General features: G+C 34.4%; 3 protein-coding genes across 9 annotated transcripts; all 3 read left to right on the top strand.

Annotated features, from left to right (window-relative positions):
• Nucleotides 1-7179: 7179 nt before the first annotated feature.
• On the top strand, nucleotides 7180-25281 carry LOC149068308 (uncharacterized). 7 transcript variants are annotated; one of them, XM_089251732.1, is made up of 4 exons: nucleotides 7195-7350; nucleotides 7860-7906; nucleotides 11564-11782; nucleotides 22094-25281. In XM_089251732.1, the coding sequence occupies exon 4, from the start codon at nucleotides 22401-22403 to the stop codon at nucleotides 23649-23651; it is 1251 nt and encodes a 416-aa protein (XP_089107858.1). In that variant the 5' UTR covers nucleotides 7195-7350; nucleotides 7860-7906; nucleotides 11564-11782; nucleotides 22094-22400; the 3' UTR covers nucleotides 23652-25281. The 7 variants fall into 7 exon arrangements, with proteins under 7 accessions (XP_089107864.1, XP_089107863.1, XP_089107858.1 ...); XM_089251735.1 differs by having other exon boundaries at nucleotides 11564-11793; XM_089251738.1 differs by lacking the exon at nucleotides 7860-7906 and having other exon boundaries at nucleotides 7180-7350; nucleotides 11573-11793.
• On the top strand, nucleotides 12104-15442 carry LOC149068310 (uncharacterized). Its single transcript, XM_089251746.1, has one exon. It carries the CDS (start codon nucleotides 13240-13242, stop codon nucleotides 14335-14337), a length of 1098 nt encoding a protein of 365 aa, XP_089107872.1. The 5' UTR covers nucleotides 12104-13239; the 3' UTR covers nucleotides 14338-15442.
• LOC149068309 (uncharacterized) lies at nucleotides 15756-19745 on the top strand. The gene has a single exon (XM_089251717.1). The coding sequence runs from the start codon at nucleotides 15763-15765 to the stop codon at nucleotides 17782-17784; it is 2022 nt and encodes a 673-aa protein (XP_089107843.1). The 5' UTR covers nucleotides 15756-15762; the 3' UTR covers nucleotides 17785-19745.
• Nucleotides 25282-25507: the final 226 nt, after the last annotated feature.

The raw sequence follows: 25507 nt of genomic DNA, 5'->3' as shown, positions 1-25507 counted from the left end.
ACATTGCTCTCTAACCTAGACCCTCCTATCGAGGGGGGGCCCAACTGTCCCCTTATATCCATTATTGACGTATCGAAAAAATGATTTCGGATCAGAGCCAATGTTATCTGCCAACCTAGATTCAACTTCCTTTTTACTATCCCTTATCGCTTTCTTCAACACTCTTCTTTTATCAGTAAACAATGATAGGTCACCTCGTCCACTTTTATACTCCCTGAATGCTCTTTTCTTTTCAAGATAGAGGTTACGCACGCTATCCGTGAACCATAGAGGGTGCGATGTACAAACACGCTTTTTTCGAACAAAGGGTGTGATGTCGTGCAAAACAGAGGACAGTTTCGTACTAAATTCCTCCCATTGACTTACCATCCCTACTGATTCCAACCGGTACCTTCCTCTCAGAACATCAAATTTAGTTCTTCGAAAACAAGGAACCAGTCTTTTGTTATCAACCTTACCCGAGGAAAAGTTACAGTGAAATCTGACGATACGACGATCACTGGAAGAAAACTCTTCCCCTACAGAAACATGTTCAACAAGATCCTCAGAACTAGTGAGAACTAAATCCAAAATAGCATACCCCTAGTGGCTTCTGATACATGCCGATACAAAAAGTTTTCGAGCACCAACTTAAGAAACTCTCTTTCATACTGATCTCTAGATGAAAGGTTCTCCCATTGAATACCTGGGTAATTGAAATCCCCTAATATGAAAACCCTCTTACGCTTACACATGTAGGAAATTTCATCATGCAATTTGGCGATGTAGTTTGGATCCCTATTCGGTGGATTGTAACAAATCCCAACAATAAGGTTATAATGTCTTTTGTTCTCAAGCTCAACCCATACAGTTTCAATATCATTTCTCTTCACGTTACACTCTCTAGCCTTCAAACATGATTTCACGTATATCAACACTCCACCCCCTTTCCTATCCGATCTATTTCTCAAAAACGTATCGTATCCTGAGATGTGTAATAAAGATTCATCCCCATCGTTTGTCCAAGATTCTGTAATGGCTATAAGATCCAAGCCCTCCACAACCATCATAGTTTCTAAAAAATCTTTCTTGTTACCCAAGCTCCTGGCATTTATTAACACACATTTTAATTTACCCGGTGATTTACTGTCAATCGAGAAGCCATTCAAGTCAGTGGTGGGTAATTCCCCGTCAGTACTGTTATGATTATCATTAACTAACCCGCATTCCCGACTACGTGGTCTGGGAGTAAAAAACCTAACCTAAGACTATCGTAAACCTCCCAGACCCCCCTCTTATTTAGATGGATCCCATCTGAACGAAGCCACCTATCAGTAAATGCGGGAAGCTCCAAAAACGTGACTCCAAGTGAGGAGCAAATGTCCTTCAGGCCTATATTGAAATGTTGGATCCTACTCCTATACCCTCTACTACCCCTTGGCAGCACTGGAATCACTGCCACATCTGAACCCCCCTCCCTAGCGGATAATAGTAAATCCCAATAATCTGACAGAGACTTACTAATATTCGCTCCTACCTGATTCGTTCCCACCCACAGTATCACTCGCAAGGGCAATTTTCGGCGATGAAAAACGTCTCGAACGTTGCCAATCTTCCCCCCAGGAAGACAACAGCGCTCGAACCCGTGAAAATCCCTACACACTCTGTTCCCAAGTTCCCTAACCATAGAATCGCCGATGATTAAACCACTATCACTATCCCCCTCTACCTCATCCACGACTACCCATTCGCCCTCTAAACTGTCGTTGTTCGTGGAGATTGCTTCTTCATCAACAGGTGGCTCGACGACAAGAGGCTCCGGCTCCGTTATAACCGGGCCCTCTAGAACCCTAACTTTTTCCCGTAAGGCTTCGGAAGTATAATGCAGAAGTTAAATAAAAATTATGCGAGAATCACGGATAAATAAAAACTATTTTGTGATTCCGTCTGTCGAAAGTCGTATATAAACGGGGATCTCTTTCTTTCCACTGTATTTCTTTTTTTCTTCATTCCTCCTCTCTTCGGATCTGGAGACCCCCAATGTCCAAATTTTAATGGTTTTGTGCTACTACACTGATGTTTATCAATCTATATTGCCCTAAAATAGAATGTTTTAACCTTGGCATCTTGTACCCGTCTTGTAACATATTGTTCTTTCATATCCGCAGTAGAGGTTTCTTGGGGGTGGAGATGGTTGAGGTGGTCAGGGTCTTGGGACGCCATGTCGGTGGGGCCTTGTCGCGGGTGTAGGGATGGAGGGGGGGGGTCGCACTCGCGGTGCCGCCCTGACTTTGTTGAGGGGTGATGTGTCTGGGGTTTGGGTGTGGAGGTGTGGTTGTGCTGCTTGTGGGGGTTGGCGCGGTGTTGGTCTGTACCGGGTGTGCTTTTCCGGCCGGCTTGCCAGTTTGAGTTTTCTCCGGCAAGCCCACGACCTCACGATCTTATATCGCAAAAGTGACAGAGACTGGGCGTGCTCGGTTCTAAACTAAACCAAACTAAACTCACACACCCTCTAAATCACTCTTTTTGTTACTCCTATGCTTGCACACTGTTACTGTCACTCACGTGCTTACACAGTCTTTTTGCTGCGGAGTGTCTTAGTTCCATGACCTCCCGGTAGAAGTGGATTTATTGTTTATTCACCCTTTTCCCAGTTGAATACTTGACTAGTCATTTCTTGAATTTGCAGCGCCTTTGAAGTTTTCGCTCTGAACTATAGCCCGCTTAGCATCTTTGTAAATATACCACTGGGGGTACCTTACCAAAGATTTCTGTTTAGGGACCTGCTTCAGGATCTAAAAGGGGGGGGGGCATGCATATTTGGTGATGTTGAAAATATTTATTAGCCCATTAACTATATATAGATCATGGCCTCTGATATACTAAGCTGGACCCATAGTCTCTCTGGGCAGGATCTTTTATATGGTTATGTATGTTTAGCATATTTTTAATATAAGTTAACAGTAATTACATTCTTTGTCAGCTCTCCTTCCCACTCTACGTGCAAGAGGCTATGATTAAAATTGTTCAAAGTATGTACGTGAAATATTAATAAGCAAATGTATAATTTGAAATTTTTATACTATATGTACCTATTTGAAATTTTTCTAGGCATTAAACATGACAGTGAAACTTCGATACAATGGTAATTGCTTATATGATAATACTCTGCTGTCGTCTCACACTATCCCGTAGTACCAATATATTCCACAAATAAATCGTGCACAACGATAAGTATTTTTCTCTCCTTTGAATACCATTAAATTGGAATTTTACCTTTTATGATATTTTATTATTTTAAATGGAAGTTGTAATTTTAAATAAATTGAAACGATTAGAAATGTGATTGAGATAACCTTTCCATATAATTAGTTATAAACTAGTCAGAAGTTGTGCCTTGGATTAGACTAATCATAATCATCAATAATCGTGCGATTAGCGATTGTTACTTGATTAAAATCAGAAAAAAAAAGGAATCAACGTGTGTTCTGATATGTTGGAAACTGATGTTCAACTACCATGGGTGCAAATGCGGTTAAAATGGTAAACTTATATAATACAATAATGATGGTAATTTTGTATAATTCATAATTTAATTTGGATGTACAGTATATATGAAGTTCATGCATTGGAAGATTAAGCTCTGAGTGTGACTGTGCAGCTGAATGCTATATAGGGTTGTCATGAAGGAAATATTGCCTAGGTGGAATATCCCTCATATCATATATATGGCCTTGCTACGTTGAAATAATCTATGTTTTTTTACATTTATTTCACAAAACCTTGACATGAAAAGTCCAAACATAGGTCTCCATGCAAACTAACAGAAAAAAAAAAATAATAATAATAATTTAAATTCTACAAAAAATGTTTTCAAAGTGGTGCATTTGTTTGTAGTTTATGTGAACAATTACAGACTATTTATATAATTTACAATAAACTAAGTATTAAAAAGACACCAACGACCAGACCACCAAGAATAAGGCATGAAAAATACAAAAATTTGTACTTTTCGTGTAATTGCCTTATTCATTGATGTCTTCTTTATATTCTTGGGTAAAGTTGATCTCAACTCTTCCACATAAAATAAGTACAACATTTGAATATTGATTAAAATCCATTTTGTTATTTCACAAATAGAGAAGATTGAATTTTATATGGAACTTCTATAAGCTTCCCTGCTATAGTATAAATGAGATACCTACTCAAATTTCAGGATACAATTCAAAGAATATTCATAAGTACAGTATAAATGTTTTTTTAAGTTACATTTAGTATTTTTTGTTACATTAAGTTACATTACATGCCAGTTTTTCCTGCTGCAACTGTGCTTACGCTTTTGAAAACGTGATTGTGGAGACTTGAGCAAAAACTAGTGGAGCTTCTACATTAATTTTCATTTCAAAAAACCATGTTTTGAAAAATTTAGAGTTAAAAAAAATTAATTATCAAATAATATTTTTAGTGTATACAATTCCTAAAAACTGAAAATTACTTTATCAAATTAACAAAATATTGCTTTAAATCTTGATCTCTACACGAGATCAAGATTTAAAGCAAGATCTGAGTATATTCTTGTATGTGCACACACAGTTTGTATTGTAATTTTTTTACCTACATTTTGTCTCACTTTCATTCTACAAAACTGAATTCATTCGGCTAAGAATCATCAATTTCGGTCACTGTTTAGAGAGTCCAAATCAATCCCGAAATACAAGGGCGTAGCCAGGGGGGGGGGGAACTTGGGGGTCTGGTCCCCCCCCCCCGAAATGTGAGAAAATGACCGAAAAAAGGGGAAAAGATGGCCAAATCTATTGTTCTGTCACTTTGGTCCCCCCCCCCCGAACGAAATTTCTGGCTACGCCCCTGCCGAAATCGGATTTTTGATTGAACATGAAGCTCAAGATGAACACCCGCTGATGCAAAACATTTCCAACATCCCTGTTCCAGTGCAATTGTATCAGTAGCTACTATTTTTTGTAGTATTCATGTGGTTGGTCTATGAGATTATTTCGATGGTAGAGAATGGGCATTCATGTGCACCATAGGCATAAAGTTATTAAAGATATTGATGGGATGCCAGCTCAACATTTGAATATATACCAATTTAAAATTATCAATATTTCGTGGGGGGGGGGGCCTTCAGCCAGTGAAAAGTTGCATCTGTGATTCATACTCATAAAATATATTTCTCTAATGTAGGCTAGTATCAAAATATTCTCAATATTCAATGAATTAAAAGAAATACATTTCCAATTTTTTATAGGTTTTGTTTGAAACATAAAAGATTGCTGAATATTTTTGCTGGCATGAGGCAGGCAATTCCATCTGCAATACAAATAAAATGTCTTGTTGTCTTACCCACAGCTATATTAAAAAAATTTATCAATATTTGAAAATGTTTCTTTAAGAACTTGTAGTATATGGAGCCATATTAAATCATGTCTAATAATTCTATTTGTGCTTGCTTTATCTTTGCTCTCTTTATTTAATCCCAGAAAACTGGAACCAGTTTTATTTAAACAGGTTAAATAAAATACATTTAAAATTATTGGTGGTGTGTTCAAATGACCTGAATTTCTAGGATCCTGTACATATATAGTGTGAGGTAAGTACACCAGTAATAGGCTTCTTTTTTTCAAGTTTTAAAAAATATATTTCAAAAGTTATGAGAAAACTATAATTGTTCAAGGTTTGAGATTGACCGGGAATGATAGGTGTTTTGTTCATGTATAAAATTATGTGTGTTACATGATATGTCTAGATATTATTGCATTATTTCCACGCTTCAAATTGGAAGAGCAGCACCTTGTTTATTCTTTGGATAAACAAATCACTTGTGAAAGAACGCAAGAAAGTCAAATTTTCATTTTAAATTATTATAGCAGAGGCCTATTCCACTTATAATATTTTTCAGTGATGTTTCTTTTTTACAGTTTTGTCAAGCCTATTACATATATTTCATTGTTTTCATTTAATATCTAGGTGGCCCCTTACTGGTACACGGACTGTAAATATTATTTTATTAATATAATTCTTAGCAGTCAAAATTTGATCTAGTAACAATAACACATGAGTTTGAATTATGATAAAAAAAATTATTATACAAATAATTACTTTTCAAATATTAAAAATAACTGATCAAATATTTTGAACTGGCCCAGTTGTGCCATAAAAATTTTTTTAAGGAAATTATCAGGTAAATTTTTAAAAGTCTGAAGCTTCAGATATTTATTATACAGTATCTGAGTGCAAGGAATTTATTTAATTAATTTTTTTTAATTAGATGCATGTGTAAGAGGGGAAACTGAGTAATTGAGAGAAAACAATAGTTAAAAGCAGATAGAATATTTCAACCTTGGAGCGTATATGCTCCAAGGTTGAAATACTCTATCTGCTTCCATAGCTTAGATGGTAGAGCATACATCAAACTCTACGTCGACAAATGAATGCCATTTTTACGTCCAACGATGTCGGATCAGATATATTCGACGACGGATTCACTACGTCGAACTATACAGACAAATGTATGCCATTTTTACATTTGTCATTACATACATTCTTATTTGGAGAGTGGGATTTGGGAGGCCAGTTGTGTACGTTCTGAAGAACAGTGGCGAGTAAAGCTGCTCACGGTTCATTTCCGAGCCTTTTAACAGGAAACGGATCACTTGAACTTCCGTCGCTCGTGGTTCGTCAGTAGGAGCAGGCAACATGGGCGAAAAAAGCGAAGTGGTTCGTGGCCCATTTCCGACCAATTATAGGAGGCGTTTTAACAACGCCACACTATATTTCTAGTGTGGTGTTGGTTTTAACGGGAAACGGTTCACTTCAATTCCCACCGCTCGCGGTTCTTTCCGGTTTGTCAGTAGCCAATAGAAGCAAAGCCTCCTAGAAGTACTTCTAGGAGAAGTAGTATCTAGGAGGATTTGATAGAAGCAGACAACAAGCCCCCAGCGTCAAAGGTGGAGTCGACTGCTCTAATGTATAAATGTATATATGAATTGACATCATCATCATCGTGTCCCCCCAGACTTCCAAGTCTATCTCCGTCTGTCACAACGTTTGCGAAAGCCTGCCTGTTCTTGGTAGTTTCTTGTGTGCGATGAAAGTGTAAGAACCCGCGGTTCGTTTTTCAAGAACCGTCGCTCACTCACTCTCTGAAAAGAGCCGCTCTTCTACACGGCTCATGAGCGGATCGCCCATCTCTAAAGCTTGGCGAAAAGTGCTCTGCACTGGGAGGATTAGTTGAATGGACGCTCGACGCTGTTGTTGTCGACTGTTTCGATATCTATAGATCGATTTCATTGTTGAATAATGATCACTGCGTTGATTTAATACAACAAAAGAAAGTTTGAACACATCCAAAGGGTAAGCAAAGCCACATTTTTTTCTTTTCAAGCATTGTTGGATTCAATGATGGAATCAATCACAGTCATCTCTGTTGCCGTTGGCGACAGCTTGGCGATTGGCGAGTTTTTCCATTCTATGGAAATACTAATTTTTTTTCAATTATTAAAACTTTTCTGTAAAATAATATTATTTTTCATTCTTGAAGATACAACATGTTAAAAAAAAAAAAGTCGAACTTTTTGTTTGATCAGCAACAATTTTTATTGTCCAGTCTACAAAAAAACATTAGTTGTCTCTTTACTGGGGTCATGTGTTGACCAATGAGTGGTGGAGGGCCCCCAAGCTCAGGGTCCCAAATTATGCTGGGGCCCCCTTGCCCACCACGACCTGAATTTTCGAAGGTTTTCATGGAATTTAAATTTTTTTGCTTTTGGAAATTGGAATTTTCATGAATTCTGAATATTCATTCAGTTCTGTGTCTTTAATCCTAATTTTCATTAGTTTTGGAATTGTTTTTCTTTCATTAGGTCCTAATTTTTCATTAGTGCTAGCTCTGGGACCGCTCACGTATTGTGTAAGTAGACTTTTTTTTGTCCATTTTTCGTTCCCTCCCATCTTTATCAGCAAAAGTAGGTGTAGCACTGACACCCTCCCCCTTGTCAGACAAATTTAGTAAGCTTGGCCAAAGCCGCTAGACTAGGGTAGTATGACATCACGGTTTTTTTTGCTATTTTTTGCCCGTCCCGAAAACCCTTCCGTCCCGGTTTTTGCTTGCGCAATGAAATAGAATTATTTTCAATATTTTTCCCAATTTAACTTCTAGCTATGTAAGATATTATGCTAGGAATTTATTATTTTCACAGTTATATTTTTTGTAACCAAAAGGGTGGCAAATTATTTTTGCAACACCATGGTCCCGTTCGCATGTGTAATATTAGGGGTGTAAAAGCTGCTGAACTAGCACTCTGCTATCGTACCATAAGTCATCATATGCCCTTCAAGCCATTGGATTGTTCTTCAATACTGAGATCCACACATGATGATTCTCAGATAGCAGAAAAAATAATATTGGGGAAAAACTAAAACAGCTGTAATAGTCAAATTGGTATTAGCACCTAACACGATCAAGAAAATGTGATGATTTTGTAGGTGCTCACCATTATGGCATTTGTACCGATGCCAGTATATAATCATTGTATGCTGAGAAAATATTCCCCTTGATTGTGCAATTTTTCACAACTAAGAATCGTATGACAGTAAAGTTACTTAAACTTGATTCTTCCGAAGCAGAATGTTTTGCGTTGTTCTGCAACAAGCCCTCTGCTGTTGCGGTAACAGAGAATAATATTTCTGAGAATATTCTCGAGAATATTTGAAAATATTCTCTGGTAAGACTATTATAAATAACTTGAGAATATTCTTATAAGTTCTTGATGAGAATATTCTCCTGTTATTTATAATATATAGTTACATATAATATCCTTGAGAATATTCTCTGGAAAGACTATTTTGATAAATTACTTTGGGGAATATTCTTATAGAAAATAATAAAAATTATTCTGAAGTTAATAATAGTCTTTCCAGAGAATATTATTCAGTTACCGAAATATTTCCTGTCAAGAATATATGTAATAACATATATTATAATAAAATCTCAATAAATAACTTGAGAAGAATAATTATTTTTGATAAGAATATTCTCTAGTAATTTATAATATAGTAGTCCTTTTTGAGAATATTCTCTTCCCTCCAAGAAGATGGGAATATTGAAGTTTATAGACCACAACATTAAAGTTTGAAAGCAAGAAAATGAAACCAACATGGCTGAATTGCACAACTTTTAAAAAAAGAAATGAGAGTGATACAGAATTTGAGTGTATGTGCATTGAAAAAACAACAGTTCTGTATCTTCTTAGAATGAAGGTGATTGTATAAGAATAGTTTCTTTTATCAGTCAACTTTGATTTGTTCTGAACCTATTTCTGAAAATTTATCTAATTTCAAAATAACTTTTTAAGGTTTTAATCTAAAGGTTTCTAAAATCTTTGTAACCATACCTTTAAAACCTCTCATCATGACCTGGAGAATATTCTCGAACTAAAGTTGTCATTTGGTGATTATACCAAAAATTGTTTTGTTGTAATTGTTTCATGCAATGAAAACTGATTTGTATTTCACAATATAAACAAAATTAGTAAAAAAAATTTAAATTATTTAAAAGAAAAATGAATGTTTTCGATTATTCTCAGATTTTTACATCCAGGAGATATATCCTCAGAATATTCTTGTTCTCCAAGAATATTCTTACCTCACATCTCTAGTCTTGAAGGATCAGAGTCAATACTCATAAATTCATCATCGATACAATCACCCATAGTGCTATTTATGCTTTCTCCACACGTAATTTGGGAGGAATAATCATTTTCCAAAGACTCAAAACAAAAACTAGCATGACGGAAGCAGTTCTGAATCGTGGCACTCGTGCCTGAGTTCCATGCAGAATCAATCATTTCAACTGTCTCTAAAACAAATTTTTACGTCCATTCTAGCATCCACAATTTCACAAATTTTTTGTCTGTAATTTTCTGTAAAAAGTTTTCATGCTTAAGATAATTTCTAATTTCTTTGATTGAGACTTTTTGTGAAATCTTTTGCTTTCTCTTGAATTATTGATCCTGATAATGGGAATTGAGTGAGATCAAGAGATTTGAACCACAAAGGAGTTGCTTCCTCTACATCGCTGAATTCTGATTTCTTATGCATTTTCTGCTTGGTTCATAAGAAGATTCAAGTGCTGAAAAAAATTTTCCCTAATTTTTAACAAATGTTAAAATGGTGTTCCTTGCAACTCCATATTCTTCAGCGAGTTCACTGAGTTTTCCTAATTCTAGTTTTTGAAAATTTCAACTTTTGATTTCAAAGTTAAAGTATGAAGTAATGATGAACCATTGCATTCACGGCCGTCAATACTCACAAATGACAACTAAATGACATATTCAGTGTCTAACCAGACTTTAGTTCTTTTTCTTTTACTCCTTTTCCAAGAAATCATAAAACAGAGTTCCGCCAAAAACATTCTCTGCAACAGGCAATATCAAAACTCACAATCCATAATCTTTATCCCTAGGGTTTTATTTTTATCCCTTATAGGGATCATACCACAATTTAGGGATCATCCGCACTTTTTTTGACCATGAAAAGAATGAAAGACCTGTCCTGGAAATGCCATTAAAATGATAGGCCGGCCAAGAGGCTTCAAAAATTTATTATTCACATGCACGCCTTCCCCCCCACCACCTACAGGGCAAAAAAGGGACCCATCGTATAGAACAAAGAAACAAAGGATTATCAAAGTCCCATGGACAATGTCAAAAAATTCTTAGATTGTCAACACACGGGCAATTGTAAAAACCAGTCTTGGTAAAGGGACAAAAATCATAATCAACTTAAACGGAGTTAAGCCAAACATGTGTTGAGTTAGAGAGTTTCCCCTTCATTGAAATCAGTATTGGGCCAACCAAAGAAATAATAGATGTCGAGTTATGAGATTCCACTGTATATACATATATAGAAGTTGAAGAAGTTGAAATGACAGTCCTGTATTCTTTAGTTTTTATGATGGCATTTTTAATTGGGTTGCTGTATTTTAGAAACATATGCCATCATATTTGTTATGGACACTTTTTTCTCATCCACCACCTTGGGCATTTTGCCTGTTGCGGCCTTGTATTTGTATATATATGCTGATGGTGGATATTAAAGTAGGTCGCCATGATTTGGTTAAGCTAAGCTACTCCGACTATATATATATGTGCCTAAAACAGGAAAGGCTGGTGCATAAGGAAAGGTGCACGCTGGGTTTGGGAATAGAGGAAGAGGAAATCAATATGAGTAATCATTGAACGGCGCCTCTTCCTCATATTCACAAGCAACTCTTTGGCAAGTTTTACATCACTTATAATTGAAATTAGAAGTTTAGCTATACCTCAGTTTTTATCTTTAGAAGTCTGTTGTTTAACATTTAAATCATTTATATAACTATCACCAAATAATAAATAAGATAAACATTCTTTAAAATTGTTGTGCTTTTATTTCTGTGCGATTTATATACGCTATAAAAATTGCTTAAATAAACATGCTTTAGAATGGAATCTACTGTCTTGAACATCAAAATAAAAATTATTATTTTTTATCATGGAATTTAAGCAAATGATGATTTTTCTCATTACAGCAACTATAGCAGCTTTTCCAGAGTCAACTAAACGCTGATAAAGTACCTGCATTTTCCTGTTATGACGAACTGCAACTTCAGCTCACATTATATTTTTTGAGCATAAAATCTGCTACCTGTGATTTGAGCTTTGCTTATTTTCCCTCTGCTTTTGTTGGTTTTTGGTGCAACTCCAAGTAAACAGGCTATTTCCTTATTGTTTGAACCTACCAAGTTCAGGTACTTTATAAGTAAGATATTTGTAGTTTTTAATCCAATGCCTTTATAACTAGTTATTGTATCACTTTTTTTCTTCAAATCAGTGTCAGTTTATTATGCCTTCTATATCTTTCCTAACTTGCTCTGATCTTTTTTGCAAATCCTATCTGTTTTCCTATATATATTCCCTGGCTTTTCCTGTAGTATTTTGCAAACAGTACTTGTTTGCATGAATCTCATCACTTGGATTATGCTCAATTGCTCTTTCAATTCCTCATGCTTTTGTGAAGCTATACATTTGTTTATCTCATCATTCTTCATGATAAATTCAGCATATTTTTCTAATAATTTCGCATCTAATTTATTAGTCTTGCTAAGCAGATCCTGTACAATCTATATAAACTTGCTTGACTGTAGTATGTAGTGGTGCTATATTTTCATTATTTTAATATAAAGATCAGCTTCTATATTTAACAAGCTTTTAGAAATCTGTGACCCTATTCTGCAGAGCAAAGTGTAATGCTGTATCCCCTGACTCATTTATGTGATTGATATTTGCTCCTTTGTTAAGCAGTATTACAACTATTTGGAGATGACCATCATAAAAGCAACTATATGTAACAGTGTAGACCTCATGGTATCACTAATGTCATAATCAGCATTATTGTATAACAAGATTTTGACAATTTTTAATAACCTTTTTGAGCTGGAAGGTGTAATGACACACATTCCTGTTTTTGCAGATTATCATTTGCTCCCTTATCTAGCAGCTAACTATCTGAAGATGACCATGATCAGTAGCAGTGTTAAAGTGCAAAGGTGTAGTTCCTTTATTAGTTGTCAGGTTAGTGTTAGCTCCATTGTTTAACATAACTTTGGCTACCTCTCCGTGGCCATTCTGAGTTGCCATATATAGTGATGTGAAGCCATTATCACGTTGAGCATTGATTGGAGATCCATTTTTTTTAGCAAAATTGCAACTATCTTACAATGACCTTTTTGCGATGCAAAATGCAATGGAATCCAACCGTCTATATCACGATAATTAACATTAGCTCCAAGATTTTTAACCTCTTCTAGTTTATTAAAGTAAATTTCCTGAAAAAAGTTTTGATAAACAATGCTAGTAAGCATAAACTACCCTCTCGACCAATTTACTATATTTATAACATAATTTATTTTCAAAACAAGGACTAAATGAAGATCAGATTTCTATAGACATTGCATAATTCTGCTTGTTGTGTGAAATAAGTGAAGTTGGTTACATAATGTACTATGCCTATTAAAGTACAGAGAAACGGGTAAAGTATAGATTTTTTGACAGCCTTTGCTTCCAGTTCAAAAACAAATCTAAAAATAAAATGTCAAAATATGCATGAAAAGTATTTGCATTACTGATTTTATATACTTAGCATTTAAGGGATCTAATATAGCTAGGTTTTTAGTAAAACAAATAGGGAGTTTTATGCTTAAAAAGTATGGAGTCAGAAGGTGCTGAGTCCTCAGGTAAAGAGCAATATGCGGAACAAGTTGATAGTGATGAAGAAAGAGCTAGAAATACTGAGTTATTTGATGCAATACGTAAAGGCAACCTTAATAAGGTTAAGTCACTTCTAGAAGATGGAGTGAAGACTGATATTATTGATATGAACAACAAGGCTAACTCACCTTTGCACTACGCTGTTGAAAGAGGTAAAAAAGAATTAGTGAACGAATTACTGTTCTCAAAGTGGAAAACAAATTTTAATACCCAGAATGATGAAGGTAATACCCCTTTACATATTGCAGTCTCTAGAGGTAATAAAGAACTTGTACAATTACTCCTAAACAATCAAGCAGAGGTAGATATCAAAAATAATGATGGTGAGATTCCATTAGATATTGCTAAACGTCTTGATAGGCAAGATATCGTACAAATAATGGAATCAGGCATTCAATCAAATCAGCAAGCCTATGTTAAAGAGCGATCAGTAGATCAGCAGTCTCTGCAAAGTCTCCATTCTAAGTCAAGTGGAGACCAAGGTAATAATGAGCAATCTTTTAATGAAGCAAAAAAAACTTATCCAAAGAAAGGCCGACTAAAGCACAAATTTCAAAGAAGAGCAGGAACTACAGGTGGTATAGATGGACATTTTTATGAAATTGATTTATTAATCTTGGGTAAGATTAGAGAGGAAAGAGATACAGATGAATTTTATTTAGACACAAATGTGGATGGTGTTGGTGCTTTTGATGATGTAGTTTTTAGATACTGGAATAAGGAAGAATCAAAAATAATTCTTTTGCAAGCAAAACATGCAGAAAGTTCAAAGAAGGGCAAAATTACTATTGAAAAGTTTAAAAACATAAAATGTGAGGATGGGAAATTTTACTTAGGCAAATATTTCTTAAGCTACCTGGAAAGTAAGGAAAAGTTCAATGATAAATCCACTGATCCTGTGTTTAAAGGTAATTTTAAGGAGCTAGATCTCAAATATATTATTTATACTAATTCTATTCTAGATGAGCAATTCGATAAAAATAGGAAAATTTATGTAAGTAAAAGTATTTTTTTCTACCAAGTCCAAAGAGAATAATGATGAGGCATTTAAATTTAGTCTAGATGGTAAAAACTCTGATTTAATTGCAATGCTGGAGTTTGTTTCTTTTCGAGAGAGAGTAAAGTTGTTAGCAAAGGCTTTGGTTAGCAATTTTTGTGGCAAGTTAAATCACAAAAACATGATGAGCAATAAATTCTTTAAAAACTATCATGTTTTTTTGTCAAAAAACATCATTGAAGTTAAAGAAGAAATTAAAGAAGACGAGAAAAAAATTAAGTATCGGGAAGGGAAGATCAAATCTGATTTTCTGAACATCAGTAGAGAAAATAAATTAGAAAATGAACTTAAAGAAGAAGTTCTTTATGAATACGCAAAGAGTGTAGTATTTAACAAAAAATCTAGTTCTGGATTAGATGATGAGAGTAAACGAAATGATTTAGTTAATAAAGTAGCTAAATTGTTAAAATCGTCTAAAGAAGTGGATGAAGATGGAATTAAAAAATTAGGTGGAAATGCTATTGTGTTGGACACAGAAAAGAGAAAGTTAAAATTTGCTAATCATGAAAAATTAAAGGATGAACGTGCTAAACAGTTCATAATAGATCTGAAGAATGAAGTTGATGATCTTGCGTGCTATGAGTTCAATATTCCATATGAACTTGTAAAAAAAAACACTGGAAGAACGAATGGAAAAAGAACCATTAAAGCTCCATGTTGCTTTTGGTAATATTAGTCCTAGTTTCAAGAATTCAAAACATTTAATTAATCAATTAATCAAATTACTTGGTGAACAGGAATCCCAAGGAGTTATCAAAATTGATGATGATATGGTTGGTCATGGAAAAGTACTAACTGATGGAGATATAAAAAATATTGGAAAGCTTGTGGGTAATTTTCTTGTATTTGATCAATTTGATCAGAAGGAAAAAATATTGAGGTTAGCAAGCGAGGAAAGTTTGAATGGAAATGCTCTGAAGCTCATCAAAGAATTAAAAACTACTGCTCAATCAAAGGGCCTAGAAGTTGGTAGTTATAGATTTGACATCAAAGTTAAGAATTTTCCTAGGGATTCATTGTTTATCGATGATGAAGATAGGCATAATGTTAAAGAGTTCTTAAGCAAGTTGGAAATTTTTACAGGTCAAGCCTGTAGTTTCATTTACTGGTAGAAATGAGGAACTTGAGGAATTACATAAGTTATTACAGGGTGGAAGTGAGATGGTAATATCACAGGCAGCTTCTATAACTGGTCTTGGTGGCATAGGAAAAAGTGAATTAGCCAGGAAGTATATCAGTGAATATAGTAATAGTTATGATGGTAATTTAATTTGGATAGATGCTAAAAATAATAAGACTCTTACCGAGTCTTTTCTTAGATTTGCTCAGAATAAATTAGAAATTAGTACAAAAGATGCAAATAGAGAGAAAAAGAACATAATGTTTATTATTGAAGATGTGTATATGTTTTTTGCTAAGAGAAAGAGCCTTTTTATTTTTGATGACGCTGAAGATTATAAGAATATTAAAGGGTTTTTACCACACTCTTCATATCCTGATAATAAGAAACCACACATTTTAATTACTTCTCGTAACTGTAAATGGGAAGTAGGAGAAGAGGGGGAAATAAAAGTAGTATTTTTAGAGGTGTTTAAGCCAAATGAAGCTGAGAAATTTGTTGAAGATTATCTAGAAATAAAAAGCAATTCACCCAAGAAAGATATAGAAGAATTAACAAAACAGTTACAGTATTTTCCGCTAGCTTTGAGGCAAGCAGTTGCGTATATTAAGCAAGAAGATAAAAAACTGAACAAAAGAGGAAATGGGAGATTTGAGATAAGTAACTACTTGGTAAAACGTCAACAGCAAGAAAATAAATTGCTTAATGAAGGTTATTACGAATGTAGCAATCGTTATACTAAAACAGTTTTAACAACGTGGACAACCACATTGGAGAAGATAGAGGATCTAAAATATGGAAAGCAAGCTACAGATATTTTGAGTATCATGGCTTATTTTGCTCCTGATAAGTTAATACTAAAAGAACTTTTCTCAATGTCTTCTGACACAGATGAAAAGTGGAATGCTGTTGAGCTACTTGACCAATATTCAATGCTCAATTTAAAAAATGGTGTAGCGAACATTCATAATCTGGTACAGGAAGTAACAAGGCAAAAGTTAAAAAGGGAACATAAAGAAGTAGTAGTTTTAAAAAAAGCTCTAAAAGGAATAGATAATCCTAATGTATCAGAAGAAGGTATGAGTCATATTATTTCTGTTTGGGATTATGCAAGTAAATACGACAGGTTGGTCCATGAGTTTTGTATCAGCTCTCGATATGGTAGTAACAAATATTCTCCTGTACATCTTCTTGTTAGAGGCGGTAAGAAAGACGGAATGAATGGAATATTGAACATACAACCTGAGATGAAATATATCAGTAATCAATGCGAAGTAACGCCTCTGTATGAAGCTATTACTAAAGGTTATAGAGAGATTATAGAAAGTTTGATTGAAGTTCATAAAGTTGACCCCAAAAATAACATCAGTGCCAAAGGTGATAAGCCTATTACAGTTGCTGCTATTTCAGGTAAAGAAGATTTGGTGAAATACTTTTTGAGCAAAGGTGTGGATGTTAATTCATATATCCAAAACGACATATTTACCCGTGACTGTGCTATCACTGGTAATAGAAACTTAGTGGAGTATCTTGAAAGTATAGGTGTGGATGTTTATTCATATAAACAAAACAAGGTTTCTACCCTCGATTGTGCTGCTCTCACTGGTAATAAAAGCTTAGTAAAGTATCTTATAGATATAGGTGCTAAAGTTAATAATCCTAATCGATTGGGTGGTGTTTTACACGAAGCACTCATTGCGGCAAGAGAAAGATATGCATTTGAAGATGATGCTTTGGAAATCATTAAACTTTGTTTACAGAAAGACCATGATGTTATAAAAATAGTTAATTCAATAAGAGAAACACCGTTGCATGTTGCTGTAACCCTAGGTTTTACAAATATTGTATCAATGTTATTAAGTGAAGGTGTTAATGTTAATATGCAGTCTACTCCATTTGTGATTGATATTTCTGGTCAGCTTTCTACGCTTTCTTCTCGCGAGGGCCATGAGAGAGGTTATACTGCATTACACATTGCTTCTGAAAAGAATAACAGGGAAATTGTGGAGGTTTTATTAAAAAATAGAGCACATTACAATGTTGAAAATATGGAAAGCAAAACACCGCTGGATCTAGCAAAACCTGGATCTGATGTTAAGAATTTGTTGAGCTGTATTAATAATCTATTTAAAGTTGTTCAAGATGACAAAATAGATGAAGTTGATTCTTTACTGAAAAAGAGAAATGGTAGTGCACTTGAAGCAATGTTAAATGCTCGAAATAGTGATGGAGAAACACCTGCAGTGGCTAGCAGGAACCAAAGGGTTGTGAGATTGATTATAGAGAAGTTGAAAAGTAATACTTAGAAAGTTAGTCAGCAAAAAAAAAAAATCAATTACTAAAAACTGCTGTTGGAACAAATGAATCTTAATTTAAGTGATACAACAATAAGTGATCAATCAACAGAACAAAGTCGCCAGGCTCTTCTTGCGAGTCAACGAAAAAAAAAGTTATCTTTTGGTCCATATAAGTTTGTTTCAACAAGTTATATGGACTAAAAGTATAACAAAGAATCGCTGGAGCATAAGTGAATGTATTGATGTAATGCTGTCACTTCGAAACATAGGGGTAGAATATATAGAGCTAGTAACAACCATTTACCTTAATAGTCTTAACTGATTAAATCTAAAGAATATGAAAGAAGCTGAAAAGGATCATATTCCAGACACTTTAGTAGATAGTTTAAGCAATTTTTAGATAATTTATTCTTGAAGCCATTTTATTTCATCTAATGAAAGATGTTGTCTTGTAAGTCGACAAGAAAATTTTAAAAATTGTATTCGTTCAGGGATCTGACTGAGAAAAAGTCACCAAAAGGCTTTAAATGATTTATTTTTTGCCTAAAAGTGGCAAAGTGCTAACAAATCAACTACATTACACCTTATTTAGCCCACTCTATTCTAACAATTTTGCTTGTTTATTCGTTTTCTGCCTTCTTCACACACTTCCTGTGCTGTGGCATACAAATTATATAGTCAGTGTATATGTTGCACGGTTGTTTTTAACCAGATCAGCTAGATCTTGTTGAGCAAGCTATACAGATAAAGCAATTGTTAATTCAACACATGAAAATTACATCCATTGTTTTATGATTAGGCCTACACCATAGATGCATCAGCTATAGAAAGAAAGACCATGGTAATGGATTTAGGTGTAATTTTCAAGAGTGATTTGAACTTCATTGCTCATACAGAAAGTGTCCTGTTAAACTCCAACTAGTCACTTGGCTTTATTGATAGATTGTCTGGATCATTCACCTCTGTTCCAGCGATAGTACAACTGTATTTTGCATGTGTCTTACCCTCACTTGAGTATGTCTCAAACATTTCATACCGTGCACTGCCCAGGCTCTATCGACAATTGTAAATTTTAGTCATTACCGGATAAGGGGCTGGGCGGTGTCTCTCTGGTGCTTTATTATGTATATAAAAATTACAAATGTATTACATGTACAATAATAAAGCAAATAAAAAAAAATTTCATATAGCGGAAATGTTTACCATAGCAATTAAAAACTTACAAAACAAAAAATCACAACAGCAATTTGAATAGAAAAAAAAAAACCCAATAGCAATAAATTTAGAAAAATTACAAAACAGCTCTCTGATATTGTCGCCACATGAACAGAAGCCTCACTTAGCGTGACTCCATGTCCCTCAGCGCATCTTCACATTCCATACCAGACCAGCTTCTGACCACTGGGACTTTAGTATGACCCAGTTGGATCCTCAGTTCTCTGTTTTTTGCCGGCAGGACCAGGTTCCGGCCAGTATGATTTAGTAATATGGGGCCATATTCCTACAGCGATGGGCATGTGCATTGAAGGGGGTACAGAATAAGTTTTTGAGGTCATTATTCCGGAAGGCTTTTGATGTGTACGTTCCTGATGGACCTACTTCAGATCTTTATTTTTTGAAGACGACATCTCAATAGCAGACGTACAATGCAAATCATTTCAACACAAATGTTTTCACAACAGAATTGATAACTTTTATTTGACGAGCCTAATTAACATCTTTTGAATGATGGGCCCATAGTTCCAGCAATGTTTTTTATTTACCTCATGCATGTACTAGCATGCAGCAACAAATGTATGTGCATGCACAAATATTTTGGATACTTCAACAATTTTGCGAGTGTGTAAAACTTATAATACAGGTAATTCATCTATTTTTCTGTTTTTTTTTAATTATTTTTGTTAGATGTTTTGTCTTCCTGGTTCTTCCTAATTCTTCGAATTACCAATTTGTATTTCCATTACATATATATATATTTGTATTTTGGGTTTGTTTGACGATCAAATTCTTAACGTGCAAATTTGATGAATTATTATTGTTCTTATTTTACTTTTCTTTTGTATTTTTCTTACTTCGTGTTTTTGGTATTTTTATGTCCGTGGTGGTTTTCCCATGTCTGTAATTAGGCTCAGCCTAATGAGATGTGCAAATAAATAAGCAGATAATTGTGGGGAATTGCTCTAACTTGGGCTTCCAAAAATGGTCAACTAGAAATAGTACAATATCTGATAGAAGAGAGCAAATGTTCATGTGAACTATCCAGAAACATAACTGTGCTCTATTACATGTGTGCTAAAAATGGTCATCTTGAAGTAGTACAGCTTCTAATATCAAGTGGAGCTAATATTAAAATGTGAGACGTAAAGGTCAATTCCCTGCTCTTACATTTGCTCCCATAAGTGGTCATGTGGAGGTAGCGAAGCTTCTATCCAGATATCGCTTAATAGCTGCTCTTGTTATGTCAATGTTTTGCTTGCTTGACCCTAGTATCATACAAGAGTTGTCATCTTATTTTCGAATGACTGTAAAGCTGAACTCAATTGAAGGAAGAAAATAGTGATTTTTATTATTTTCTTATAATGCAGAACATTGATGAACAGGTAAGAATCTAGAAAAAATATTTTGTAAGATAGGTTGACTATATAAAATATCCAGTTTATGTTGAAGATTTAACAAGTAAAATAGAATTAGTGATGTTCTTTTCCTAACGACAGGGAAATAATTAATTCTTTATCAAAGTATTATGATGCAGGAATTGAAACAATTGATCAGATAAAAAGCTTATTTGATCATGTCAAAAGAGTATGTGGAACTTGAGGTAGAAGTTGTTCCACCAACTTTTAATATCTTTTAACTCTTGAATATTAAACATTATCATCCACTGCGGCAATTATAATGCGGATCAGGGAAATTTCAAAAATAACTTAGAGTTAAGAAATCAATTATTATATTGTACTTTGTGATTCTTGGCACCAGTTTGGTTTTTTAAAGGTTTTCACTACGGACTTTATTGAAAAACTAACTATAATACCTGGTGCTTCCCGGGTGTTCTTCAATGAGGCTTTTTGGATCACACGATATCTCCCTCTTTCTTTGAGGGACATACAAACCGTGTCTAAGTTAACCAGTAAGGCAACTTCCTGTGGGACACATGAAAAAAAACAAATCTAAGTTTAAAGAAACATAGAAATGAATATTCCCCCCTTTTTTTAAGGGGCGCCAGGTATTTTGATTCCCCCTCCCAAACTTTTTTTCCCATCTGCCTGTTTTCTGCATTTATTCCAAAAATGCTTAGTTAAAACTGGAATTTCTTCAATACTTTACAGGACGATAATTAATTTTAAAACATCCTGAACTATATGAATTTGTGCAGTTGAAAATTTAAAGACAAAATGGAGACATTGATGTTCATGCTTGAGAAGATATAAATTAATAGTTGAAATCAATGTTATTGCATGGACATCCAACTCAAAAGTAGGTCCGGCTAATTACTTCATATTTAGTTTTCTGGACTTTGCTTAGAAATATAAGCAAACTCAATATTTAAAAAATTGAGAATTCAATACATTTTTTAAAATAATTGATGTGGCGGAAACCCCACTAAATTTCTGCATTTCTACAGTAAAATCAGCAATTTTAACGCTGATTTCCATGGGAATCATCCTTTGCCTGACCCTCAAAGTGGTGCTGATGATGATTGTGACGTCTATTCAAAAATGATTGAAAAAGTGGCAAACCATTATAAAGACAAATTATTATACATATACTGGCAGCATTAAAGAAGTGACAAACCATTTTGTAAATGCATATACATGTCTGAAATGCATTGCTAGGGAACCACGGTAACGAAAACATTTTGAAAGTGATTGTCAAGGCCCAGAAACCATTGTTGCCTGACAGTTTTTTGCCCATTTCAAGTATTTGCCCAAGTCTGACGAACTTCAAGTCAGGTTCCGTTTGGTATATATGCAAAATTTGGTGATGGTCGATCTAAAATTGTAGATTTGTATAGAAAACATAGACAGAAAATCAATTATATATATTTATTTATTGCATGACACCATTTTCTCCCAGCGTCTTATACAGGGGATCTTGCGTGTAACATTCCCACTTTTTTAACTTAGTACCATTTATTTTTGTTGCTCCACCTTTTACTAATACTCATCTACATTTCCCGTTGGAAGAGTTTTCCAGTTTGGAATGTTTTTCTAAAGTTATAAGCAGGATCCACTATATCTGTAGTTGAGCTATTGGATGTTGAAAAAAATGTGGATTTCAATTAATACTCATTTTAAAATTAGGATGATTTTCCCAACAGGTACTTGGAGTGTCTCTGGCGAAGAATGACCTATGCAAAGGGATACTCTACGACAACTTCTTGAGCGAATTTGATTGTAGATAGACTGGAGTTGTCAAAATCTGCTTCTGTCTTTCGTATTTTCAATTCAAATCCAGCTTCTGACCTTGAAACTCTCAATGTAAATGATTCCATTTGCAGATTGGAAAGTAGTGATGAAGATGACTCCACTGATCCCATGAGGAAACAAAGATACAAATCATTTGGTGATCATTTCATGGGATGCTCACTGACAAAATAATAATCAAAACGTGGGGTATATGATGAAATGTCTCATTTAAAAATGCACAGAAGAAATAAAGAAGAGAGGAAGCACCATGAATGCAATGCTTACAGCAAGAGACTTTCTCCGTGGTCATATTTACTAAGTCACAAAATGGTTCAGTCCAGTAGAAAGCGCCATGAGTTCACTGCTTTTGGGGGTAACCCCTCACAGAATCCCACATTAGTGCCTCATTCTCAGATCCATGCTGGAAATGAGCCATGTAAGAGTGAATTCTGTGGTATACAGTTAACACAGATGTCCTCATTGAATGTTCTCAAAAGATTCACTGGTGAAAAGATATTTGAGTCAAGTATGTGTGGTGAAGAGTTTTCCCAAGACACTCACTTAAACATTTACGATAGCATCTATACCGGGGAGAAAATACCATGTCAGTATGATGTTCATGGTGGTATAAAGTCTTTGAATTCCTGTAATTCAAACAGTCACAAAAAATTAAGAGGGAATTCATATAACTGTGGCATTTACGAGGAAAGTTTCTTGCAGATCACCCATTCAGACGATCATGATAGAGTCCACACAGAAGAGAAACCATATCCGTGTGATCAATGTAATAAAACATTTTCAGTGATGGAAAGATTGGACATTCACAAAAGGACCCATACAGGAGAAAGACCATACAAGTGTGAAATTTGCAGCAAAAACTTTTCGCAGATCACTCATCTAAACACTCACAGAAGAGTCCATTCGGGTGAAAAGCCGTATCAGTGTGATCTGTGTGATAAATCGTTTTCGGTGATGGCAAGATTGGACATCCACAAAAGAATCCACACAGGAGAAAAGCCATATAAGTGTGACATTTGTAGTAAAAGATTTTCGCAGGTCACTCATCTGAGAACTCATGAGAGACTTCATACTGGTGAAAAGCCTTATTTCTGCGGTTTATGCGGTAAGACATTTTCGGTGATGGCAAGACTGAATGTTCACAAACGAATCCACACAGGGGAAAAGCCATACCAGTGCGACATTTGTGGTAAAAAGTTTTCACAAATCACCCACCTTAAAACCCATAAAAGAGTCCACACGGGTGAAAAACCATATGAGTGTGACCTATGCGATAAAATGTTTTCGACGAGAGCAAGATTGAACGTTCACAGCAGAATCCATACTGGAGAAAAGCCATATAAGTGTGACATTTGTGCCAAACGGTTTTCACAGGTCACCCATTTCAACAAGCATAAAAGAGTCCACACAGGGAGTGTGGACTTCTATTTTAAGAGTGACACAAAAGTATAGAAAACATCTGCGATCTGTCTTTTGTGAAAAAACATCATTAAAGTAAAATACAGAATGCTGTACCAAGAGTGTATTGAAAGAAACAAATTTTATAGATTGTTTCTAAATTCAAGTGTAATATGAAAAATAATGCCCGAGAAAATGATTGATGGGAAGATACTGAAATTAAGATTTCAATACCTGGCCTCCCAATCAATTAAATGTCTCTTTCATACCATAAAAAATTTACCCTGTAACAACTAAACAAAAATTCGCCGAGATATTGGTGGTTGAAATGATTGATTTTTGAATTATTTACGTGCTTGCATACTTATTTCAGGACTTGTTCTCCAAAGAGCAGCCATACTTGAAAAAAATCAAGCATGTTCCTCCCCTACAGTATGGACTCTTCACCCTTTCAGACAATGTCAACCAAAAAAAGAAATTTCCATGAATCCTGATGGTTAACAAGTCATATTTTAATATATAGATTCACAGATTGAGGTCTTGACAGGTGTGTCAAAAGGAGGCCAGGTTGCCGATTCTAACAGGGAAACCCTACTTTGTAGAATTTCATTTATTTTGTTAATTTTTCCATTAAATATAAATTTTCATCAATTCTGAAAACATTTTTCCCATTAGATACAAGTTTTTATTCATTCTGAGAATTATTTTCCATTAACTGAATTTTCATTGATTCAGAGAAATTTTTTCCAATGACTGAATTATCATTTTTTAATTCTGAGAAAATATTTTATCCATCAAATATGACTTTTATTTGTGAAAAAATATTTTTTTTTTCTATTAAATATCCATTCTGAGAAGTTTTTATTAACTGTGAATTTTCATTAATTCTCAGAAATGTTTCCCATTACCTGTGAATTTTCATTGATCCTGAGAAATTTTTCCCAGTGAGTGTATTTTCATTAATTCTGAGAAAATATTTTATCCATCAAATTTGAATCTTCATTGAGAAAATATTTTCTTTCAAATTCATTGTGAAAACATTTCCCCCCATTAAATATGAATATTAATACTGAGAAATTTGTTTCCTTTTTAAATATGAATTTTTAGCAATTTTAAGAAAATATTTTCTACTAAATATTAATTTTCATTCATTCTTACGAAAATATTTTTCATCAAAACATGAATCATCATTGTAATTATGAAAATATTTCTGGTAATTTCTTACATTTCATTAATTTTTAATTCTCTTGCAAAAAAAAAAAAAAAATATTTCCGCCAATTCTGAAATTATTTTTTTCAATAATTCATGAATTATTTTTCATTAATTATCGTTAGTTTCAAAATTAGTTTGAGTTGAAAGTTTCCAAAGATTTCAGTGATTCTGGAATATATTTCTTCATTTAGGATTTTTCAGCATTTATAAAAAAATTATGTAAGCCATTTCGTCGTGGGCCTGCTGCCAAAAAAAAGATGAGAGCCACATGCGGCCCGTTTACGAATCCTGTCCTATAGCCAGTAATGTCTTAGTTGCTGCGAGTAGGCAATATCAATGCTGTTTGGCTAAACAGAGTTGAACCTGTGGTGGTTATTTGAGTAATTTTATTCATCGAAATTTTTTTTAATTATATGAAGCTTTGAATTTAGAATTATTTGTGAATAAACGCAGCTATTTTGTGCACTTGAATTTATGACTCGTTATTCTGAATAAGAATTATACAGGGGTGTTCCTGCGAACAAAAAAATTGATACGAATAAAAATTGAAGTGAAATGCTCAGTAGAGAGCCCGGAAGTTTAGGCGTCAAAATAAGCTAGCAAAAAGGCATTTATAATTGTAATAATGCCAAATTGAAGTGTTTGTAGTCCCTCAAGATTGTGTTAATTCCAGAGCCAGGGTTACCAGACGCGGAGC

The sequence above is a fragment of the Pholcus phalangioides genome, unplaced genomic scaffold (genome assembly GCF_987345545.1).
Source record: "Pholcus phalangioides strain wild (caught in Gottingen) unplaced genomic scaffold, Ppha-v1.0 ptg000027l_1, whole genome shotgun sequence".
Lineage (NCBI taxonomy): Eukaryota > Metazoa > Arthropoda > Arachnida > Araneae > Pholcidae > Pholcus > Pholcus phalangioides.
Note: the sequence above shows the minus strand (reverse complement) of the source record. Positions and strands in the feature narration are given on the sequence as shown.

What these genes read in the sequence shown, in the direction of transcription:
- LOC149068310 (XM_089251746.1), top strand. Translation starts at nt 13,240, where the DNA reads ATGGAGTCAGAAGGTGCTGAGTCCTCAGGTAAAGAGCAATATGCGGAA.
- LOC149068308 (XM_089251738.1), top strand. Translation starts at nt 22,401, where the DNA reads ATGTCTCATTTAAAAATGCACAGAAGAAATAAAGAAGAGAGGAAGCAC.
- LOC149068309 (XM_089251717.1), top strand. Translation starts at nt 15,763, where the DNA reads ATGTTTTTTGCTAAGAGAAAGAGCCTTTTTATTTTTGATGACGCTGAA.